The following is a 21416-nucleotide window of genomic DNA, read 5'->3' as shown; positions in this document are numbered from 1 at the left end:
TACAGGCAGAAGTAATATTAATTGAGTCTCGGACGTGATCATTGCCTTGGATATCGTCATCACTATGCACTTTTCTACAATTGCCCCACAGTAATTTGTTCATCCACCGTATGCTTTATGTCCGAGAGAGAAGTCTAGTGAAAACTATGGCCCTCAGCTCTACTTTTATCATATATAAAAAAATTCCTTGCTGCAATTTTATTTCTTTTATTTTGTTTTGCAATTTATATTATCTATCTACCACTATGAGATTTAATCCTTGCAAGCAACCGCCGAGGGGATTGATAACCCCCTTGTTCGCGTTGGGTGACAGTATTTATTTTTGTGTGCAGGTGCTGCTAATGAGTTTTTGTGTGGTTCTCCTACTCGATTGATAACCTTGATTCTTAACTGAGGGAAATACTTATCTCTACTGTACTCCTTCATCCTCTCCTCTTTGAAGAAATCCCAATGCAGCTCACAAGTATAAGTGATCACGTTTTCTGGATCTTGAGATATCGTTAAGTGTAACGATAGTCTCAAAATAACAATGAGAGTATGACGTTAGAAGAATGATCATATTGAATCGACCCAAACATGGTTGTTATACTTTGAGATAATATCGTCCGAAGTCAATTGTTATAATATGGAGTGCTAACATGTGTTTTAGTTTCTTAGACCATGAGAGTATCATAGTCACTTCTTATCATACGATGAACTTGGGGGTTGCTCAAACATCATCGGTAACATGGTAATCATAACGACAACTTATAGGTTCATCGAAAAATTTGACATGGGACTAGATAGCTTGAGAGTGGAAGTTGCTCCTCTGACGATGGAGAGATATTCTTAGGGCCCTCTCGGTGTGACGGCATCCATCATCGTCTGGCCAGACACAGGTGACAATGTCAAGGGGATGCTGGAACACATCAACGAGAAAGAAGAACAAAACCGGCAACGAGAGACTGGTATAGTGAGCATGTGTATGACTAAAGAGGACACCGATATATCTCACCTCGGGTTTTTTAAAGTACCGCGAATCAAAGGGAATAGCACATGATAACCAAAGGTTCACTCAAATGTCATTTGTGTAATCATACGGATTGATATGGATGTCCACGGTTCAGCTATCGGTCATTGAACAAAGGGTTTTGTTCATGTTATGATTTACCAAACCTACAGGGTCACAAGTTTAAGGTAATTATGATCATCAGTGTGTTAGTAGGACGGGGGCAATGAGAATTTATTTGTGAAATAGTTTCATAATACTCGAAACAGTTTCAAGAGGAACATGAAGCATTGCGGGGTCACCGAAAGGGTTTCAGAGTTTATAGCCTAATAAGCTTTATGTTCTAGTTCAAGAGGTAAGTGACAAGCCTTTCCATAAACCATTTTATATGGGGACATACCCATAGGGTTCTTATAAGCAGTTCTATAAGCCCATAATGCATCATCAAGTTTCTTAGACCAATTCTTTCTAGATCTATTAACAGTCTTTTGCAAAATCAATTTAATCTCTCTATTGCTCAATTCTACTTGACCACTAGACTGAGGATGCTATGGAGATGCAATTCTATGATTAACATCATATTTAGCAAGCATTTTACGGAAAGCACCATGAAGAAAATGTGAACCACCATCAGTCATTAAATATCTAGGGGCTCCAAACCTCGGAAAAATAACTTCTTTAAGCATCTTAATAGAAGTGTTATGATCAACACTACTAGTTGGAATAGCTTCTACCCACTTAGTAACGTAATCAACAGCAACTAAAATATTTGTTTAACCATTAGAGGAAGGAAAAGGTCCCATACAATCAAAGCCCCAAACATCAATTGGTTCAATAACAAGTGAATAATTCATAGGCATTTCCTGACGTCTACTAATATTGCCAATTCTCTGGCATTCATCACAAGACAAGACAAACTTACAAGTGTCCTTGAAGAGGGTAGGCCAGTAAAAACTGGATTGCAATACCTTGTGTGCAGTTCTTTCTCCAGCATGGTGTCCTCCGTAAGACTCGGAGTGGCACTTGCGTAGGATCTGTTCATCTTCATGCTCAAGTACACAATGTCTAATAACACCATCTACTCCTTCTTTATAAAGGTGTGGGTCATCCCAAAATTAATGTCTTAAATCATACAAAACCTTTTTCTTTTGCTGGCATGTGAAACTAGGTGGTATAAATTTAGCAACAATGTAATTAGCATAATCAGCATACCATGGAGTATTACGAGAAGCATTTATGACAGCTAATTGTTCATCAGGAAAACTATCATCAATAGGCAGTGGGTCATCAAGAACATTCTCTAACCTAGACAAGTTGTCTGCAATGGGGTTCTCAGCTCCCTTTCTTAAGTATTTCAAATGCTTCTACACAATCATCATCAAAAACAAAAGGAACATCTTTTTGCAACAGATTAGTGAGAGACCTACAAATTATAGAGAAGTCTTTAATAAACCTTCCATAGAAACCAACATGACCAAGGAAACTTCTTATACCTTTGATATCTTTAGGACACGACATCTTTTCAATAGCATCTACTTTAGCTTTATCAACTTCAATACCTCTTTCATAAATTTTATGCCCCAAGACAATACTTCTGCAGAGATGTGAAGCAACCTTGATCGAGTTTTGCAGAAAGTTGCAATTCCCCCAATTCAAGACAAGATTAGTTTCTTCACATCTCTGCAAAACTCGATCAAGGTTGCTTAAGCAATCATCAAAAGGAGTTTCGTAAACGAAGAAATCATCTATGAAAACCTCAACAATCTTTTCACAAAAATCAGAGAATATAGCAGTTATACATCTTTGAAAGGTAGCAGGTGCATTGCATAAACCAAAAGGCATACGTCTATAAGCAAAGGTACCGAAAGGAAAAGTAAAAGTGGTCTTCTCCTGATCATATATTGACACAGGTATTTGAGAAAAACCAGAATAACCATCTAGAAAGCAAAAATGTGTATGTTTGGGTAGTCTTTCTAGCATTTGATCATTAAAAGGTAGAGGGTAGTGATCTTTTCTAATATCTTCGTTTAATTTGCGAAAATCAGTTACCATTCTATAACCTGTAACAATTCTTTGTGGAATCAATTCATTCTTATCATTAGGAACAACAGTAATACCTCCCTTCTTAGGGACACAATGAACAAGACTTACCCATCTACTATCAGCAATAGGATAAATTATACCTACCTCCAGAAGTTTTAGTATTTCATTTCTTACCACTTCTTTCATCTTGGGATTTAACCGTCGCGGGTGATCAACAACTGGTTTAGCATCATGCTCCAAATTAATTTTGTGCTGGCATAGAGTGGGACTAATGCCCTTAAGATCATTAATGATCTGAACATATGATCTTCCACCGAATAAACCAACTAGCATCAACTATAAGGAGTAATCAACACTACTAGCTTCACCACACTATCATTACGGATCTAAACATATGTGCCTAGGTTTCACAAGAAGATCAGGCACATCAAGCGCCGCTTCAACTCCATTCGTGAATATATTCAAGATGGAGACATCGATATTTGTAAAGTACATACGGATCTGAATGTCGCAGATCCATTGACTAAACCTCTTCCACGAGCAAAACATGATCTGTTGGGGAACGTAGTATTTTTAAAAAAAGTACGGTTACGCAAGATCTATCTAGGAGAAGCATATCAACGAGCGGGGAGAGTGTGTCCACGTACCCTCGTAGACCAAAAATTGTGCTTATATTTGTCTGTCGATCAAATATAGGAGTATTTGTTTGTTCAGTTCAGGCCGTTTTGTTGCCAAAATTGTATTATAAACATTAGATTAGATACTCCTTCAGAGTAGAGTATAAGCCTCTGTGCTTATATTTGTCTGTTGATCAAATATAGGAGTATTTGTTTGTCTGATTATGAACAATCAGGCTATGAAATATACTACTTCATGCTGATGGATGATTGGAAGCAGCTTCCTTCTTGTGGAACAACTAACCATGCTCATGCTCCTGAAAAGGCACAAGAATTGGTTTGGCATATGCTCCTAAAAAAGGCGAGAATTTCTTTCCCTCAAACAAAGGATCTAAACCTGGGACTCTTGCTGAAGAAACAAGAGCATTGGAGACCACGTTTTTTGCTGCGATGTGGTGCGGCAATCTGAACCGCTTGACATGATGAATTAGTAGGTGCGGCAATGAGTTTGGACAACGTGAGAAGCGAAAATCATGATGTATTGACTGTATCTGTAATCAATCAGTTTGGTGCTCCGTATGTGTTTGTTTCAGGAGCTTCCTTGCAGATTTCAAGCTTTCCTCCCTGCAAATATATAGCCCTTCAAATTGGCCCTGGGAGCAACATGTCATTGGCTCTTAGCTTGACCAGCACATAATATGCTTCTGTAACTGCTGAAGAATGGGGTGGGTGGGGGAGGGCTAGCGCGCGGTGGCTGCATCTAAGTCAATGTGCAACGCCTACGGGCTAGGCGCTGCACATTACATGTGTGGCGCCTAGCTCTGAGGCGCTGCATTGCTGGGTGCGGGCCCTGGGGCTGCCACGCTACAGAGGTGCAGCACCCCAAGGTTTGATTTGTAAAGAGTAGAGCTCCTTTCTAATTAAATTTGGGAAGAAAAAAATTGTGTTATAAACAGGCTGTATTATCGGCAAAGCAGATTATTTCTTCGCAAACACGTACATGAGGACCAAGACAACACTTTCTAATCTAATGTTTATAATACAATTTTGGGCAGAGTAGAGTATATTTCATAGCCTGATTGGGAGGTGGAGCTCAACAGATCGATTGGTTGTTGAGGAAAAGCAGAGCATGACATGTAGTAGTGGAAAAGCAGAGCATAGGCATACATACACATCTTTCACTTCATCTCCAGTATGTGTGATGACACTACCTGAAGCATTTTGTGTCACTAACTTAAGCTATTAAATCATATCTGTGGCTAGCTGGAAACGCCTTGTTGCCTGAAATGATGATGCATTGGTCTGAAGCGATTTGTTGTGTGCAGAAGCAAGAAGCAGAGAGAAACATGTACCAAAATGAAAAAACTCTGAACCTTCAAGGCTCATGTCTGTGAGCTTTTTTCAACTTTGAGACTTTGTTATGGAACATCAGATCAATAAAATGGCTGCATGCATCATTTTGATGCAGAGGCCGAGGGAAATCCTCCTTTTCAAAAAAAAATTGAAGGCTCATGTCAGGTCCTTATATATTGTGGTGAAATGTTAAAGATGGTACTGTACTTGATTGGAATTCTTCAAGGAGCACAATACTCCTTTTGCATTACCATTTGTACTTATCACATGTTTTGGCACTGAAATTAAGGACATGGATTGTTGGAATGCATCTTCAGTTTGGGTCCGCCAGAAAGGAAGACAGTAATAGTAAAGTATAAGTAGGTCTATCAACCAACGCATCCTCAAGACTCCAACAAGGCATCGATATATTCTGGAAGACAGTATGTTTGGATTGTAAAAAAAAAAATCGCCCTGTTTACGTCAGGGATCACATGATACAGATTCAGGAACATGCACTGTTTATATAACATACTCCCTCCGTTTCTAAATATAAGTCTTTTAAGACATTTCAAATGGACCACGACATATGGATGTATATAGACATATTTTAGAGTGTAGATTCACTCATTTTGCTCCGTATGTAGTCACTTGTTGGAATCTCTAGAAAGACTTATATTTGGGAACGGAGGGAGTACAAAATACAGAAACGGAAATGGGACAGAACTACTTTTGAAAACTGCCAAATTCAAGCAGAGGCGGATGGCAGAAGAGAGTCCAGTGTGGAGAGGAGTTGTGGTGAAGAAAGCGAGACGAGCGCAAATTACATCAAGCAACTCATAATACCGTCATGCCAAGCCCTCGTCAGACCAAATTCAAATTCTAGTCTGCCAGGCAAACATATAGTATATGTATTAGCAGACCAAATTCAAATTCTAGTCTGCCAGGCAAACATATAGTATATGTATTAGCAAACGTAACTACTTCTACTTCCTGAAGCAAGCGTAACACTCCAAACGGAAAAAATAAGGCAACAAAATAAAGTGTACTCTGTTCTTACTTGCGGGGTCACCAAAATCTTTTCATGCCGATATGTTGAATCTTTTGCCAGTTTGGATGTCTAGCAGTTTGACAAGACTGCATACACCCATCGTTGCACCTAGAGAAGTCAATTGCACAAAACTACCACATTTGCGGCTAGGTTTGCAGAAAACCATCAAGTCGCTAATCTGTCGATGATCAGTGCTTACTGCAAAAGATTTAGTGAAAAAGCGGTGTTTTTTGAAACGGATTAGCTTCCAGTTTGGGTATACGTAAGCTTCGTAGTCATCGATTGTCAGTTTTTCAAGCCCCACGGGAGGACAAAGGCCCTCAAGTACCTCTGCTGCAACTTCTGAACTTCCATTGAATTCCAGTGTTAGATCTGTGAGCCGTTTCTTGGCAGCTAGATCGACTTCAATAGCTTCCTGTCTGCTTTCAACACTTTGGAGACCAGAGATAATTAGTTTGCCGCTGAGCCTGTTTAGGTGCCCCAACTGCTTTGCCTCGTGCCCTTGTTCAGGACTGACTCTGGATGCTTGGAGACCAGAGATAATCGACCGATCTATGTTATTTTTCATCGGCGGTGGTTGTTGTTCTGGGGTGCTGGTTCCATGGGGCCTTAGCACGACGACTTCCCGACTGTCTACTACAACAAGTTGTGTCCGGCTCCGGCGATGGAGGGACGATGACGGCGGCGCGCCTTCGGCTCGCTTCGGTGCTTGTTGTCGTCGCTAGGTGGTCTACGGATCTGGATGTAATTTTTATTTCTGGTGTTCGTTGTACTGTCATGATTGAAGATGAATAGATTGGAAATTTTTATTTCCGCTCAGTTTAAGCATGCAGTTGAAAAAAAAGAAGTAATCTTTTGGCTGCTGATTTGTACGGTTTGAGTTTGAGTTTGGTACGGTGGCGTTGATGTGAGAAGTAACTAGACTAAGATGGGCTTCTCTTTTGCAGGTAGCTGGTGTGGGTCCCATTTGTTCCTCCTCGCGCCCGTTGTTGCATTGTGCTCCTTGAATATGTGGACGACTTTCCTTGGGTTGTGGAGCTGAATGTGTACATCACGGTTGAGCGATGCTATATATGTATCGCTCGTTATGGGCAATACCTAGCGGCCGCCTACAGTTCGCGGCTTCACGCCAATGGACGTCCTAGTAATAACACCATAGCGTAGGAGCTTCTTCTGAGTTTCCATGCATTGATATTCAGAATAGTTCAAGTCTGGTTTTTTTTTTCTCAAAGAATCTTCGCGACGTCAAAAAATGATCAAAAAAAGTTCACATATTCCAGTAATGCTCACTAATTCAAAAACTATTCAAGAACATTTTTTCAATTACACACTCAATTGTTTTTAATATAAGCTTAACATTTCTTAATATGCGACCAACATTTTTTCGACACAAATTTTTAAATGAAATAATGAACATTTTTTTATACACAGTGAGATTTCTTTTAAATATCCAGTGAAATTTTAATACACATTAAACAATTCTAAAATGCACACTGAACATTTTAAAATAATAAAATAAATATATATAAAATATAAAATAAACAAGCTTCAAAACCCGGTCAGTGTTTGAGAAAAGTCGGCCGATTTGAAAATTCGTAATAATATTTAAAAATGCCAACCTCCATGTATTTTTATTTCATAATATGTAAATAGGTGTAATGTAGTACTATTTGACCCCGAAAATAGCTTTTCATTATTTTTCAATATGAAATACGCTTTTTCTTTGGGTAGTGGGCCAGGCTGGGCTGGATTTGGCATTTCAAGGTTAGGCTTTAGACTATGTCTCCAAATTACAAAGCTACTCCCTTTGTAATTTGTCACAAACCTACGGGTCCATAGCTAGTAGCTAGATGACTTTTTCTCTCTCTTTAATTGATGAGTTATGCACATGCCCGCTTAATTATACAAACGTGTGCGCATGCAATTTCCACTGGATCCTGCTAATCATTGAAGTTGATGAGGGATAAGTTGAAATACTGGACTCGCTACTTAAAGAAACTAAAGAATACTCAATCATGAGGGGGATGGTCGACAGGTAATTTCAATCATTATCGCACTATGTCTGCCTCTTTAGTTCATTTCCTGATATCAACTAATTAATAACTCTTTTATTCATTTTCTTTGCTGACGGGCAGGACTTGGCAAAAGTTCATCAAAGAGGTTTAAGGCCCATGGAAACAACAGCTGAAATGGGTGCGACCCAGGCTAATTAAGTAGTACTAACTAGCTACGTCCGTGCATCTCTTTAATTCTAGTTTTAACTAGATAATTCCCCGCCCGTTGCTGCGGGAATTGGTGGCAATATACCTGAATGAGACTTGGTTGTACGAAATGTGAATATTCAGATTAAGAATAAAGGAAAATGAAAATATATATGGTCTATTGTACTTGATTAGCTCATTGTTGTAAAAAAAAGGGGTGAAGCGCATGAAGTATGTGTTATCGTACCATATAATGAAACCTATGTAAGACGCAATGCAGGCCGCATGTGTTCTCGTACCATAAAAAGAATTAAAATTCAGGGATGTGTGTGCATGTTGGATGATCTAAGGATAAAACCTATGACTCCTCGCCACCGGCAACGGTCGTGGAGCAGAACAATAGCGGATGGTCTAAGGATCTGGGCAGGCGGCCACTAAACAACGGACAGCTCGTGTCTCAAGTCCCAGCATCCAAAGGGCATGCCTAAGGAGATCGACAAACATGCGCATGGGTTGAATCGGCTTGCTCCTCGACGACCCGGGCCGGGTTGCGTGGCAATGGAACCAAGGTCGGGCCTGCGCCCTAGCGCCCAGGGTGGTGTCGATGGCGATGAAGACCGGTGACCATGTGGGAGGAGCGGGATTCAAGACGAGATTTGATGGGGATCGCCGGCTAGTAGTTGTGCGTGAGGGGCGACCTTCACACGAAGATTTGCTGGGGATCACCATGAGGTAGGGGGAATTAGTTATTTTCTCGAGCGGAGAGGAGAGGATCCGCCGCTGTCTGTAGTTGAGGCATGGGAATTAGTAATTTTCTCGAGGGGAGAGGAGTGGATCTGCCGCAGTCTGTAGTTGTAGGCAGACAGTGGAATTTTTCTTTTTCATGATGAGGGGAAGAGCGCTAGGAGAGAGGTCGAGAGGGGCTGGTGTCGATTGGTTGGGATTTGCAACTGAACGCTGAGGTGGCATTATGATGACGTGGATAGTGTACATGTTTAGAGAATTGATAGAAGTGGGGAGGAACTTCTTAAGAATGAAAGATATCATTATCATGCTTGATTAATTATTATCTGATTAAATTTTATTCTTGTAAAGGCCATGAGGCATGCGTCGGGGAATAATTTATGTGCATACTACGTTTGCGAGAATATTCGCATTATGACGTCCGAAAGGACCAAAGATGATAGACAAATTTGGGTGCGTTTGCCAAAATACTTTTCATAATTTTTATATCATTATCTTATATATATACACACAACTAATACATTCATATTGATCTCCTTCCTTTAAAGATGTCAGAGATGCGGGACAAGCTCCTACCAACGGATCGCGTACGAGCAATTCAAGAGCAATTCATAAATCCCAAAGGAGAATACCATTACCCCTAATGCCTCCATGTAATGATCTGCAAATTGTAACAGAAACTGTATATACCAAATTATATATATGGAGTAGTATATATATTAATTTACCATTCTCAATATGTTTATATAATATATCTAAGATATTTCAAAGCAAGTTTCCATTAAAAAAATTATATGAGCCCATAGTTTTGTTATATTTACGAAATACGTACATATTTGTACGTAAAAAAGAGTATACTCAAAATATAATACATACTATCAAAAAATCAGTATCTATACTACTTAAACATTGTTATATACTACATACTACACATATATACTCTCAGTTTTGACAGATACTACATACAACATACAAACGCAAGTGATGATAACTATCACTGGTGGTAGGAAATATTTGTCATATATATGTGTGTGTGTGTGTGTGTGTGTGTGTGATAATTATTTCTATTGGGACAGTTTATCTGATAATCATTATTTGTCTCTGTAATCGCGGACACTATGCCAAGCCCAGCCCGGATCATTAACCCAAGACACTACGCCATTCATCGTGGCGTCGGCCAGCGGAAGCTGCATTATTCTACTTTGATTATCAGATAAAGTGTCCCAATAGAAATGATTCAAACTTTTACTTTTGGATAAATTCTGCATTATTCGCCACAGTGTCATCCTGGAACGTCCAGCCTAGCTAGCTGCTGCTATGTTTGGTTCCTTGGATCGTAGGTAGCAACGGGAAATCTTTGACGGCATAGGCCATGCATGTACACGTACGTGGCAATGCCACATGGATGTTTATGTTATGTGCCATGCACTTGGCAGAGAAGCCAGCGAAAGATGGTTAGCCAGGATCAACTTACTTATCGCCTTTTGGATTTGGGGGGTATTCAACTTATCAATCCATGATGCATTCCCTCGCAAAAAAATAATAATTATCCCTTTGACCATGATGCATTCTAAATCAGTCGTCGAGCTTTGGACGTACGACGTGACAAGCAAAAATCATCCATCCATGGCTTAATTGGGTTGGTTACTACACTGTGGCGAAGCAGCGGACATATTTTTTTTAATGATTTGAAGATGAAGCTCTCTCCTCTTTTGCAGCTAGCTTAGCTTTGTTTGTACGCGCGCGTGTGTGTGTGTCGAGATGAACAATTTCACCTCAAGGTTGGTAATAATAAGACAGTTGCAGTCGGCAGCCGCTATGCTCAAGTAAGAATGTACGTACTCGTGTACATATCTTGTAAATCGTATGAGCACGTACGTGTATTTATTGCTGCTCACCTGGCCGTATGAGAATATATTTGTTTGTTGATTGATGCTTGTTTATACTCCCTCTGTAAAAAAATATAAGAGCGTTCAGATCATTATTTTAGAGATCTAAACACTCTTATATTTGTTTACGGAGGGAGTACTATATAAGCCCTACTCAAGTACTAGTTGCGTTGCTCTCACTCGCATAAACCCACATGCTAACATGCTGATGTTTAGTCAGCAGGTTCCTTCATCTGGAACAGCCATGCATGCTCCCAGAAAAAGGCAAGAATTAAGAATTTATTTCCCTGGCTGTCAATCAAACAAAGGACCAATTCAAGGTGGCTGAGATTCTTGTTGACGAAGAAACATAGCATTTATCAAAGAAACAGAGCATCACGGACCATGTTTTTCGCTTCGATGAGTTTGGACAAGATGAGAGGGGAAAATCATGATGTATCAACTCGCCAGGGATCCAAGCACTGGACAGATTTGATCAAAGCTACTTGTTTTTACGATTTTGCTCCCAAGATTAAGCTTGCTATTTAGTGATAAGCATATCTTGTTCAGTTTATTTGTCTGTTGAGGCACTAAGCTAACCCTACTCAAGTGGTTGTGATACTAATGACTCAAAACTGAATGACCATGACACCTCAGTCAGTCAGTCAGGCAGGTTCAGGTTCAGGTTCTGAAACCGAACGCTCTTCTTTACTTGATGTCCGGAGCAGAGGAATGAAGCAGCAAACACAAGGGTACAATTACACGGCAAGATGCTGGCTGACTTGATCAGACATGGCTGTTCCAATATAGGCCCAATTGCTGGCTGGCTTGATCAGAATTTTGAAGAAAAGAGGATGCCAAAATGGAAAGTTGAGAATTCGGAATCAGACTCCCAAGCGGGGACGTGAAAGATCTCCGAACGGTCCCCATCTGGATTGGCCCCTCCCCTCCCCTCCCGTGACGCGCCCGCGCGCGCCGGGGGGGCGGACCCTAGCCGCCCCTCCCCTCTGACCCCACCTCCCTCCCCTCCTCCCCGCCGCCGCCGGCGAGCTCGGCCGGGCAAAGCCCGGTGGGCGCGGCGGCGGCGGGGCCCTTCTCCCCCTCCGCTCGTGGTGTGCTGGCGCGGGCGGCGTCTTCGAGCGGTGGCGCTGGGCGGCCGCGGGGCGCAGCGGTGGGCTCGCGGGGCGGCTGGCTGCTGGCGGCGCGCCGGCGTCCTGGATCCGCGCACGGCGGGTGGCTGCGGCGCTCCCTTCTCGGGAGGTGGCGCGCGGACGGCCTCCTGCTGGATCCGGCCGGATCTGGCAGTGGGGGTCGGCCGGCGGCGCTTGGCTTCGGTGGTGTGTGCCCGGCGGCTCCGGCGCTTGGAGCTCGCCGGGCGGCGCCTGTAGGGCAGCGGTCTGGTGTGGCCGTTGCTCCGGCCGGGGGCGGCGGCGTGGGGAGGCCCGACGCATGGTGGCGGCCTCCCGGTGTCGTGGCGGCGGCTTCCCGGTGGCTCGGCGGATCTGCCTGCGGCGGCGGCCGACTTCTCCGGTTGGGGTAGCGGCGGGTCTCGGGTTAGGTGGTGTCAAGGTCTTGGATGCCGGGGCGGCGGCCTTGGAGGCGGTAGCGCGGTGCTCTTGGGCAGAGACCGTGGCTTTGGTGCTGCCTGGTGGCCATGGCTGTGTGGGCGGCGTGATAGCCGAGGTGTGGCGTTCGGTGGCGGTGAGTGTTGGCCGGGGTGAAAACCTGTTCTGTCTTCGGACGGACCGGCAGCGGCGAAGCTCGTTCCCTTCTTGAAGGCGTCGTCACGGCTCTCACGACCCATCGTGCAGCTCCGGGGCAAACACTGATCCTTGGATCGGGCGGTGGCGGCGTTTCGGTGTCGTATCCTTCCTGAAGGCGCCGCCTTCGAGTTCACGGTTCTTCATATGCGGCTTCATCTCTTCGTGGTAGTAGTGCTAGGGGTGGTGTTGCTGCACTCAGCGCCTTTGTTTCTTGCCTTGGGTGTGTGTGGTTGTGGCGTGCGTTTGTACCGGGTGATGTGGATCTTTGCTTTATATATAAAGCAGGGCGGAAGCCTTTTTCGATAAAGTTGAGAATTCTGAAGGCTCATGCCATGTGCTTATTGTGCTCAAATCAATATGCTGGAGATGGTACAGTGTACTTGATCCGTATTCTTGGAGAAGCATGAGGCTCCTTAATTTTGTATCATCATTTGTACTTTCCACATGTACGTAGTTTGGCAGGTACTAGTATTGATTTTGTTTAGTTTGAGCAGTTGCAAAGAAAAACATTTGTGCGGATGGTCTGTGAATTCCAGGGCCAAGGTTAGGTTTCAGTTGCAAAGAAAAATGTTTGCGCTGCTGGCTGCTAGCTTTGGTTGTAAGCGTGCGTGCTTGTGTCGATCTAGCTAGCTTTGTTACCTACCACCTGATATGTGTATGTATGTATCTATGGCTAGCTGTGAGTTGCGGTATCTACTATACTAAATAGTAATGCAAATCGGGAGGAAATCCTCTCTTCTCTTCTCTTGTCTTCTTTACATAAAAGAAACGAAAAAGATTTGTTCAGACAGGGCAGCGGTAAACAAAAGGGAAGGGAAACCTGGGAATGCTCATGGATGAGTGAAGAAAGAAAAGAGTGTTGGTGTATAGATAATGTAATTAGAGGAATCCTTAGGGTCTAAAATGTAAACTGTACAAACAAATATAAATCAGAACGTAGAGAAGGGATCGGTGAGGAACGATCCAGAATTTCCCCAAATCCTCCTCAGGCTCCCTCCAATCCCTAACACAAATTCCTCAAATCTCAGATGATATTCAACATGGCATCGGAGCAGGTTAATCCTGTGTGATTTCGACCTTGGTGACTGCTAATTGCGGTGCTGTGTCGCCGTGATTTACTGTCGTGGGCACTTGAGCTGCCGCCACTGCGAGCTGCCACCGTGACCTGGGATATCATCTCCAAGCTACGGCAAGGAGTACCACGACCAACCTAAGGTAACCTGTTGGACTGCCTCCCGGTGCAGCTGTGATTACTCCGTGCTGAGAAGTGGATTTGGTTCTGTCGCCGGAAAATTGCTTGTTGCGGCTGTGCCGTCCCTGTCTAAGCAGTAAGCTGGCTTCCTGTAGTTAATTGATAGTGGTACTAGTACTTGTGGCTGTTGTTGGAGAACCGTGAGTAGTGCAGCAGGATAGCTCATCTTTGCTTGGTGGCCGGATTAAAATACTTGTGCAGTCTGTGTGCATTTGAGAGCAACTCGCACTAGTATATCTACTTGACTAGTGCCAACTCTGCTTTTACTCTGCTTGTGCTGCCTGTGTGTTGTTGTCAGTGGAGATCTGCAAAAGCCAACTCCTGTGTGTCTGGTATTTTTTGTGTGGTGGTAAATCATGGCAGATCAAACAAAGGAGAAATCAGGGGATACTAGTGTGGATAAGTTGTATGAAATTTTAAGCAAAGTATTTGAGCAGCAACAACAACAACTCAAGGTGGTTCCTGAAGCTGTCAAGTATGCTCTTGAGCCTAATCCAGTAAAGTTGGCTGGACCGGGCAATTACATCAGCTGGGCACGACATGCCCAGTTAATTTTGAGTTCTCATGGCTACGAAGAATTGCTTAGTACCGATGAAGAGAAACTGAAAAGTGGTACTATCACCAAACAGATCAATGATAGAGTTTTGGTGTGGTTATTAGCAAGCATGGAACCACCGATACGAGAACAAGTTGAGACTATAACCACTGTATTTGAAGTGTGGAAAGCTCTGGAGAAGCAATTTTCAGGAAAATCAAATAAGATGCAGGCTACTCGCATCATGCAGGAGTTGACTAACTTGAAGCAAGGCTCAAAATCAGTGACTGAGTATGCAGGTGAGATGAAGAGATTGTATAGGGAGTTGCATTATTACCATCCTTTTCAACCCGTTGACAAGAATGATGTGGCTGTTCACCATACCTGGTTTGAACCATTTGTGGGCAAGCTCTTCCTTGATGGCCTAAATCAGGAGTTTGATCTCCGCCGTCAGCTAATATTCTCCAAAACTGAATGGCTAAGCTTTGATGATATCATTTCCAGTGTGATTGAGGAGGAGACTCGTCTTGCTCAACCCAATGAGCATGTTCAAGAAAAATCAGATGCACGTGCAGCCCTATCCATACAAGCTCGTCGTGCTCCTAAGACCTTTGCTAAAACAGATAAAAGCAAACTTTTTTGCAACCACTGCAAAAGGCCTGGACACACAAAGGATTCATGCTTTGAGCTGCATGGTTATCCAACTTGGTGGGAAAAAGGAAAGTCTCAGCCAGGGGGAGGTCAGGGAGCTCATAAAAGACAGGCGAACCTCACTACATCCAAGAGGGAGCTACCGATAGTAGATGTGCGAGCTCTTGAGGATTTCACCTCCAAGATTAGACTCTCAGAAGACTTGTCTTCCTTCCAGGATTCCTCTAAAGCTGAAACTAGTTTGCATGCCACTTCACACCAAGGTATGACACCTCACCAGACCCACAATTCTATAACACAATCAAAATCCTGGATTATTGATACAGGAGCTACCAATCACATGACAGGAGCTTCAAATATATTCACTTCCTATACACCTTGTTCAGGTAAGGATAAAGTATGTGTAGCTGATGGATCCATGGCACCTATCACAGGACGTGGATCTGTTAGGTGCACTAAGACATTGTCCTTATCTCATGTCTTACATGTTCCTAAATTTCCAATCAATCTCTTGTCAGTTAGCTCTATTACAGGATCTCTCAATTGTAGAGGTTTGTTTTATCCTACCTGGTGTGCTTTTCAGGAGCTACAAACAGGCAAACTGTTGGGGACTGGGACCGTGCATGATGGACTCTACTATCTTGATGAAGGGAGTAATGAAGTTGCTTTTGCATCATGCTTGTCTCCTAGTCAAGAGCTACTACTACACCATCGCAGGCTTGGGCATCTCTCTTTTGCTACATTGTTTCGTATTTACCCCTCTCTTTTCAAGTTGTGTCCTAGGGAGCTGCTTGTATGTGATGCTTGTGAATTGGCTAAACATACAAGAGGTTCATATCCTAGTATAGGATTAAGAAGTGCCAAACCATTTGAAATGATTCACTCGGATGTCTGGGGACCCTGTGAGGTTCGTTCAATTTCTGGGCATCGATGGTTTGTAACTTTTATCGATTGCTTTAGTCGTTACACTTGGCTCTATCTCTTGAAGCATAAGAGTGATGTGTGCTCAGTTTTTAAAGATCTATGTGCTCTCATTAAAAATCAACATGGGGCAACTATTAAAACCTTACGTTCAGACAATGGTACAAAATACATGAACCAGGAGTTTGGACAGTTCCTTATCTCAAACGGCATTGAACATCAAACTACCTGTGTTAACACTCCAGAACAAAATGGTGTTGCAGAGCGCAAAAATAGACATTTGCTTGAGGTTGCACGCTCACTTATGTTTACAATGAATGTGCCTAAATTTCTTTGGGGGGAAGCAATAAAAACTGCAACATATTTGATAAACCGTATGCCTCTTCGGGTTCTTGGCCATAAGACTCCTGCTCAGTGTCTCTTGAAATCTAATGATTTTGTAGTCCCTCCTAAGGTCTTTGGGTGTGTTTGCTTTGTGCATGATTATAGGAACTCTGTTGGAAAATTAGATCCCCGTGCTCTCAAATGTGTTTTCATGGGTTATTCTCCCTCTCAAAAGGGTTATAGGTGTTGGTGCCCTTCGGAGCACCGTTTTTTTGTGAGCATGGATGTGACATTCCGTGAACATGAATCATATTATGGCTCGACCAGTGACACTGGCATTGCCCTATCCCCACCTGAAGTGCAACAAGAAGGGGAGAGGGGTAATGAAGGCTCTCCATTAAGACCTATTCTTGTTTCCACTTCGGATGGTTTACCCACTCTAGATAATGTTCAAAATCAGGGGGAGGACACAACTAGTGATGGGTGTAATCATGGTTCTGGTCATGGAGACATACAAGATGCAACAGGAAACTCTCCACTTCCTTCACAAGATGTTGAGCTTCACAGGCATGAGGACCCAGGTACTAACAATAACCCCTCTAGTCCCGTCGCTCCTATTAGCACCATAAGGCAGAGTGATAACCAATTATCTATTCTTGCTCCTGAAAATGATCTACCTATTGCTGTCAGGAAACCTACTAGAAATCGAAACATTCCAGGGCACCTCAAAGATTTTAAACATGATATAGCCAATTTCATTTCCTATGAATATTGTACTCCACCTTTCAAAAGCTTTATTGCGTCTTTGGATTCTGTCTCCATACCATCAAACTGGAAAATAGCTATAGAGGACCCAAATTGGAAGGAAGCAATGCTTGATGAGATGAAAGCCTTGGATAAGAATGAGACTTGGGAGCTTGTGGATCTACCACCAGGTAAGCAACCTGTAGGTTGTAAGTAGGTCTTTACTATTAAACACACCCCCGAGGGCAAGGTGGAGAGGTACAAAGCCCGCCTTGTAGCAAAAGGCTACACACGAACATATGGAATCGATTACTAAGAGACCTTTGCACCGGTGGCAAAGATGAATTCAGTAAGGACACTTATATCATGTGCTGTAAACCTTGATTGGGATATTTACCAGATGGATGTGAAGAATGCTTTCCTTCATGGTGATCTCCAAGAAGAAGTATACATGCATATACCGCCTGGATTTGAGTCAAGTCAAACTGTTGGAAAGGTATTGCGCCTACATCATTCTTTATATGGCTTAAAGCAATCACCACGAGCTTGGTTTGATCGGTTTAGACATGCTATGCTAAAGAGGGGTTATCTTCAAAGTAATGCTGACCATACGCTATTTTACAAGCATATTAATGGCAAGGTTGCAATCTTGATAGTGTATGTCGATGACATTGTGATTACTGGAGATGATTCCAAGGAAGTTGCAGATCTGAAGTGTCATCTTGCACATGAGTTTGAAGTGAAGGACTTGGGACAACTAAGATATTTTCTTGGTATAGAGGTCTCACGAGGGTCAAAAGGTATTTTTCTCTCACAACGAAAATATATCTTGGATCTGCTCAAGGAAACAGGTATGCTTGGTTGTCGACCTGCTGCTACACCTATTGAGCAAAATCATCGGTTATGTAGTGATGCTGGGACACCAGTGGATCGAGAGCGCTACCAGAGACTAGTTGGAAGATTAATATATTTATCTCATACCCGTCCAGATATTGCTTTTGCTGTGAGTGTAGTTAGCCAATACATGCATGAACCAAAATCAATTCATATGGAAGCTGTAAATAGGATCCTACGGTATCTTAAAGGGTGCCCAGGAAAAGGCCTCTTATATACCAGACAAGGGGACTTGCAAGTTGAGTGCTACACAGATGCTGATTGGGCTGGTTCCCTAGATGACAGGCGCTCAACATCTGGTTACTGTGCATTTATTGGAGGAAACCTAGTTTCATGGAGAAGTAAGAAACAAAGTGTGGTGGCTCGGTCTACTGCAGAGGCCGAGTTTAGGTCTATGGCTCAAGGCATATGTGAGTTATTGTGGTTGCAAATTCTCCTAGCAGAGCTGCGGTTGCACAAGCACAAACCTCTGATGTTTTACTGTGACAACAAAGCTGCCATTGATATCGCAAATAACCCTGTTCAGCATGATCGAACCAAGCACATAGAAATTGATCGTCATTTCATCAAGGAGAAGCTTGATAGAGGGATAATTTGCCTACCATATCTAACTTCAGCCAGTCAAGTAGCAGATGTACTTACAAAAGGACTCCCTGAAAAAACTTTTTCCATGTTTTGTAGCAAGATGGGTTTGTACGACATCTTCGCCCCATCTTGAGGGGGAGTGTTGGTGTATAGATAATGTAATTAGAGGAATCCTTAGGGTCTAAAATGTAAATTGTACAAACAAATATAAATCAGAACGCAGAGAAGGGATCGGTGAGGAACGATCCAGAATTTCCCCAAATCCTCCTCAGGCTCCCTTCAATCCCTAACACAAATTCCTCAAATCTCAGATGATATTCAACAAAGAGGAAATGCATGGCATGAGAAAGGAGAAATCATCGATCTAAGTACGTAATACTTTACTCTTCTCTTCTCTTCTCGCCTTGTTAGGCCCTGTTTGTTTCAACTCAGAGGAGAAGGAATCAGCATGAGGTCGGCACCATGGGCGTTGGTTGGGTCCCGCCGCATGGTTCTCACTTTGAGTGTAATTTCATTAATTTCGGTACATGCTGAAATACTTACCTTTCGGCGATTTCAGTAGTATATGCTGAAATACTTTTTTTTAGGTTTGAAAATATTTGGTTGAATCTCAGTGTCGAATTCAGTTGGTAATTTACAAGTCCTTTGGTGAAAGGAAAACCGAACTGTATCGCTTTCGCTCCTGGGGGCATCATTTTGGTGCAAGTGATGGCTGGAGGTGGCAAGAGGAGGAGCGGTGTTACATCTACCGCAAGGCCAATGGCAGATCACGGCGGCATGGCGCTGCGGAGTTTCGGCGATGGGCGCGCGTGGATGGACACGCGCAGGATGGTGGCGTTGTCTGACGCCATGGTGACGTCGACGGCAGGCCTGGCAAGGTTGGTGCGTCAGGACCTGCTATGGAGATGGATCAGTGGTTGGTGGTGGCGGTAGCCTCTGAGAGTGTGCCAGACCGATGTGTGACCCAATCCCAACATTGTGGCTTGGTTGGGGCATCCGGCTGTAGATGTTAGGATTTGGTGCGATGTCTATTTGGTATTAGGCTCGGACATTTGGCACCCCTTCATTAAGGGGATAGGAGTAGCGATACATGTGTTGCTAAGATGATGGCTTCAGGCATACTGATGTATTACTTTGTAAGGTCCTTGTGAATAATTAATAATATGGCTGCATGCATCGTCCAGATGCAGAGACCGGGGTATATCCTCTTTCCAAGAAAAAGAAGAAAACACCTGCTTGTGCTCCCATCTACCATCGTTGCACAATCATCGTTAAGCAATTTTTTTTTTTGGCGGGTGATCGTTAAGCAATTTATAGGTTGACCAACACAAGAAGAAATTACTCCGATTTCTCTGGAGAAAAAAGGGGGACACCGAATGGTTTCGTAAGTATAGATTATACACAATCATCTTCCAATGATATGTACTACTAGTCAATTCATAAGCAAGAATAAATTGGGGTTTTGTTGCATTGACATGAGATAGGACCGTTTCAAGTAACTAAGGCGGCTGCTACAAATCCCATGAAATAAGTCAGGTTCCCAGCCGTCCGATCAAAAGCCCTCGTATGTTGGATCCGTCAACGTAGACCGCATCGCTCTCACGCAATAGCACGCCGCGCGTGGCCTCGTCTTCCTCGCGTCGCTGCCAAATCGAAAAAAATCCCCACGCACACGGGATCCCTGAGATAGGCGCGGTGAGCTTCGGCGAGCGGCCCTGAACAAGCTCGTAGTCGCAGCCGCCATGCCGCGCTCGTTCGCAGCACCAGGCTCGGCCCAGCGTCATTCCTCGCCTTGCAAACGCATTACCGCCGCCGGTCATGGCAACATTGTAGACTCCAGGCGTGGCAGCAACGCTTCACTGCAATGGGCTCCCCCCAAGAGGCGCTGGCAACGCCGCACCAAGCCCCATTGCAGCTCCGCCGGCTATCCCAAGCAGCTCCATTGCAGCTTCGCCGCCTGCGCCAGCAGCTCCAATGCAGCTCCGTCATCGGCGTCGAGCGCTCCATTGCAGCTCCGTCGCCTGCGCCGCGCAGCTCCATTGTAGCTCTGTCGTCGGCGTCGAGCGCTCCATTGCAGCTCCGTCACCTGCGCCGAGCAGCTCCATTGCAGCCGCGCCGCCCGCGCCTAGCAGCTCCATTGCAGCTCCGCCGTCGGCGTCGAGCGCTCCATTGCAGCTTTGTCGCCTGCGCCGAGCAGCTCCCCCCGCCGTCGCTCGAGTACTGCAACGGCACACGAGGTTACATTGCATCACAGACGAGGTTGCAACGCATGGTGATGGCCGTGGACAAGTTGTTGTGTCGCATACTGGCGGCCGTCGACGCGTTGGTGCGTTGCAGCACCGGCGTTCGTCGACGAGCGCTGTTTCTTATCGCCGGCAGCACCTCCCGGTTCCCCCGCTGTTGTGGTGGTGCTCACCATGGCTCCCCTCCATGGGCGCTGCTTTGCAGCTATGCCGCCTCCAGCTATGCAACGGAGGAGCTCCGGCTGTTGGTGCCGACAGGCGGCGTCAAAACTCTTCCATCTTCCTAGCTGTTGTGGCGGTGCTCGGCTGCTCGGCATGGCTAATCTCTTGGCGATGGGATGTATGAGGAAGAAAGAAGAAGAAATGAGTGGAGGAGCTGCATTAGAGATAAGATAAGTTTGGAGCGAAGCGGTGGGCAGCCGCAGCCTGACGCGGCACGTGGCACGTAGAGAAGGAGGCTTACAAAGAGAAAGATAAGTCGGATGATTATTAACGTTTTCCAGTAACTAAACGTTGCATTCCCATAATTATAGACCTCAATCATTCAAGTGTAACTAAACGCGGGGGAGCTCCTATTCTCCGAGCTGGGCGCTGGGAAAAGGCCGCAGCGCTCACGCACTCGCCCACACCTGCATCTTGGCCCGGTCCAGGTGCGTGGCG

General features: G+C 44.1%; 1 protein-coding gene and 1 long non-coding RNA gene across 4 annotated transcripts; one reads left to right on the top strand and one right to left on the bottom strand.

The window, feature by feature from the left end:
- The first annotated feature begins 13553 nt into the window (after positions 1-13553).
- On the top strand, positions 13554-16063 carry LOC141041871 (uncharacterized). Of its 3 annotated transcripts, none has more exons than XM_073509424.1 (3): positions 13554-15308; positions 15393-15431; positions 15629-16063. In XM_073509424.1, exons 1-3 carry the CDS (start codon positions 14216-14218, stop codon positions 15670-15672), a joined length of 1176 nt encoding a protein of 391 aa, XP_073365525.1. In that variant the 5' UTR covers positions 13554-14215; the 3' UTR covers positions 15673-16063. The 3 variants fall into 3 exon arrangements, with proteins under 3 accessions (XP_073365525.1, XP_073365524.1, XP_073365526.1); XM_073509423.1 differs by having other exon boundaries at positions 15372-15431; XM_073509425.1 differs by lacking the exon at positions 15393-15431 and having other exon boundaries at positions 13555-15308.
- A 3803-nt stretch (positions 16064-19866) lies between these two features.
- On the bottom strand, positions 19867-21095 carry LOC109745927 (uncharacterized). The gene is made up of 2 exons (XR_012203670.1): positions 20820-21095; positions 19867-20733 (listed from the first exon to the last, which is right to left on the bottom strand). It is a non-coding gene; the product is annotated as an uncharacterized lncRNA (long non-coding RNA).
- Between the last annotated feature and the right edge of the window lie 321 nt (positions 21096-21416).

This window comes from Aegilops tauschii, chromosome 2 (assembly GCF_002575655.3).
Source record: "Aegilops tauschii subsp. strangulata cultivar AL8/78 chromosome 2, Aet v6.0, whole genome shotgun sequence".
NCBI classification, from domain to species: domain Eukaryota; kingdom Viridiplantae; phylum Streptophyta; class Magnoliopsida; order Poales; family Poaceae; genus Aegilops; species Aegilops tauschii.
This window is presented reverse-complemented; position numbering and strand designations above follow the sequence as displayed.

Excerpts from the sequence above, each read along its gene's own strand:
- LOC141041871 (XM_073509423.1), top strand. The coding sequence starts at position 14,216 with ATGGCAGATCAAACAAAGGAGAAATCAGGGGATACTAGTGTGGATAAG. Across the intron at positions 15,309-15,371 it reads GCATGCCACTTCACACCAAG|GAGCTACCAATCACATGACA; the intron begins GTATGACACCTC and ends TTATTGATACAG. Across the intron at positions 15,432-15,628 it reads TTCCTATACACCTTGTTCAG|GAGCTACAAACAGGCAAACT; the intron begins GTAAGGATAAAG and ends TGTGCTTTTCAG.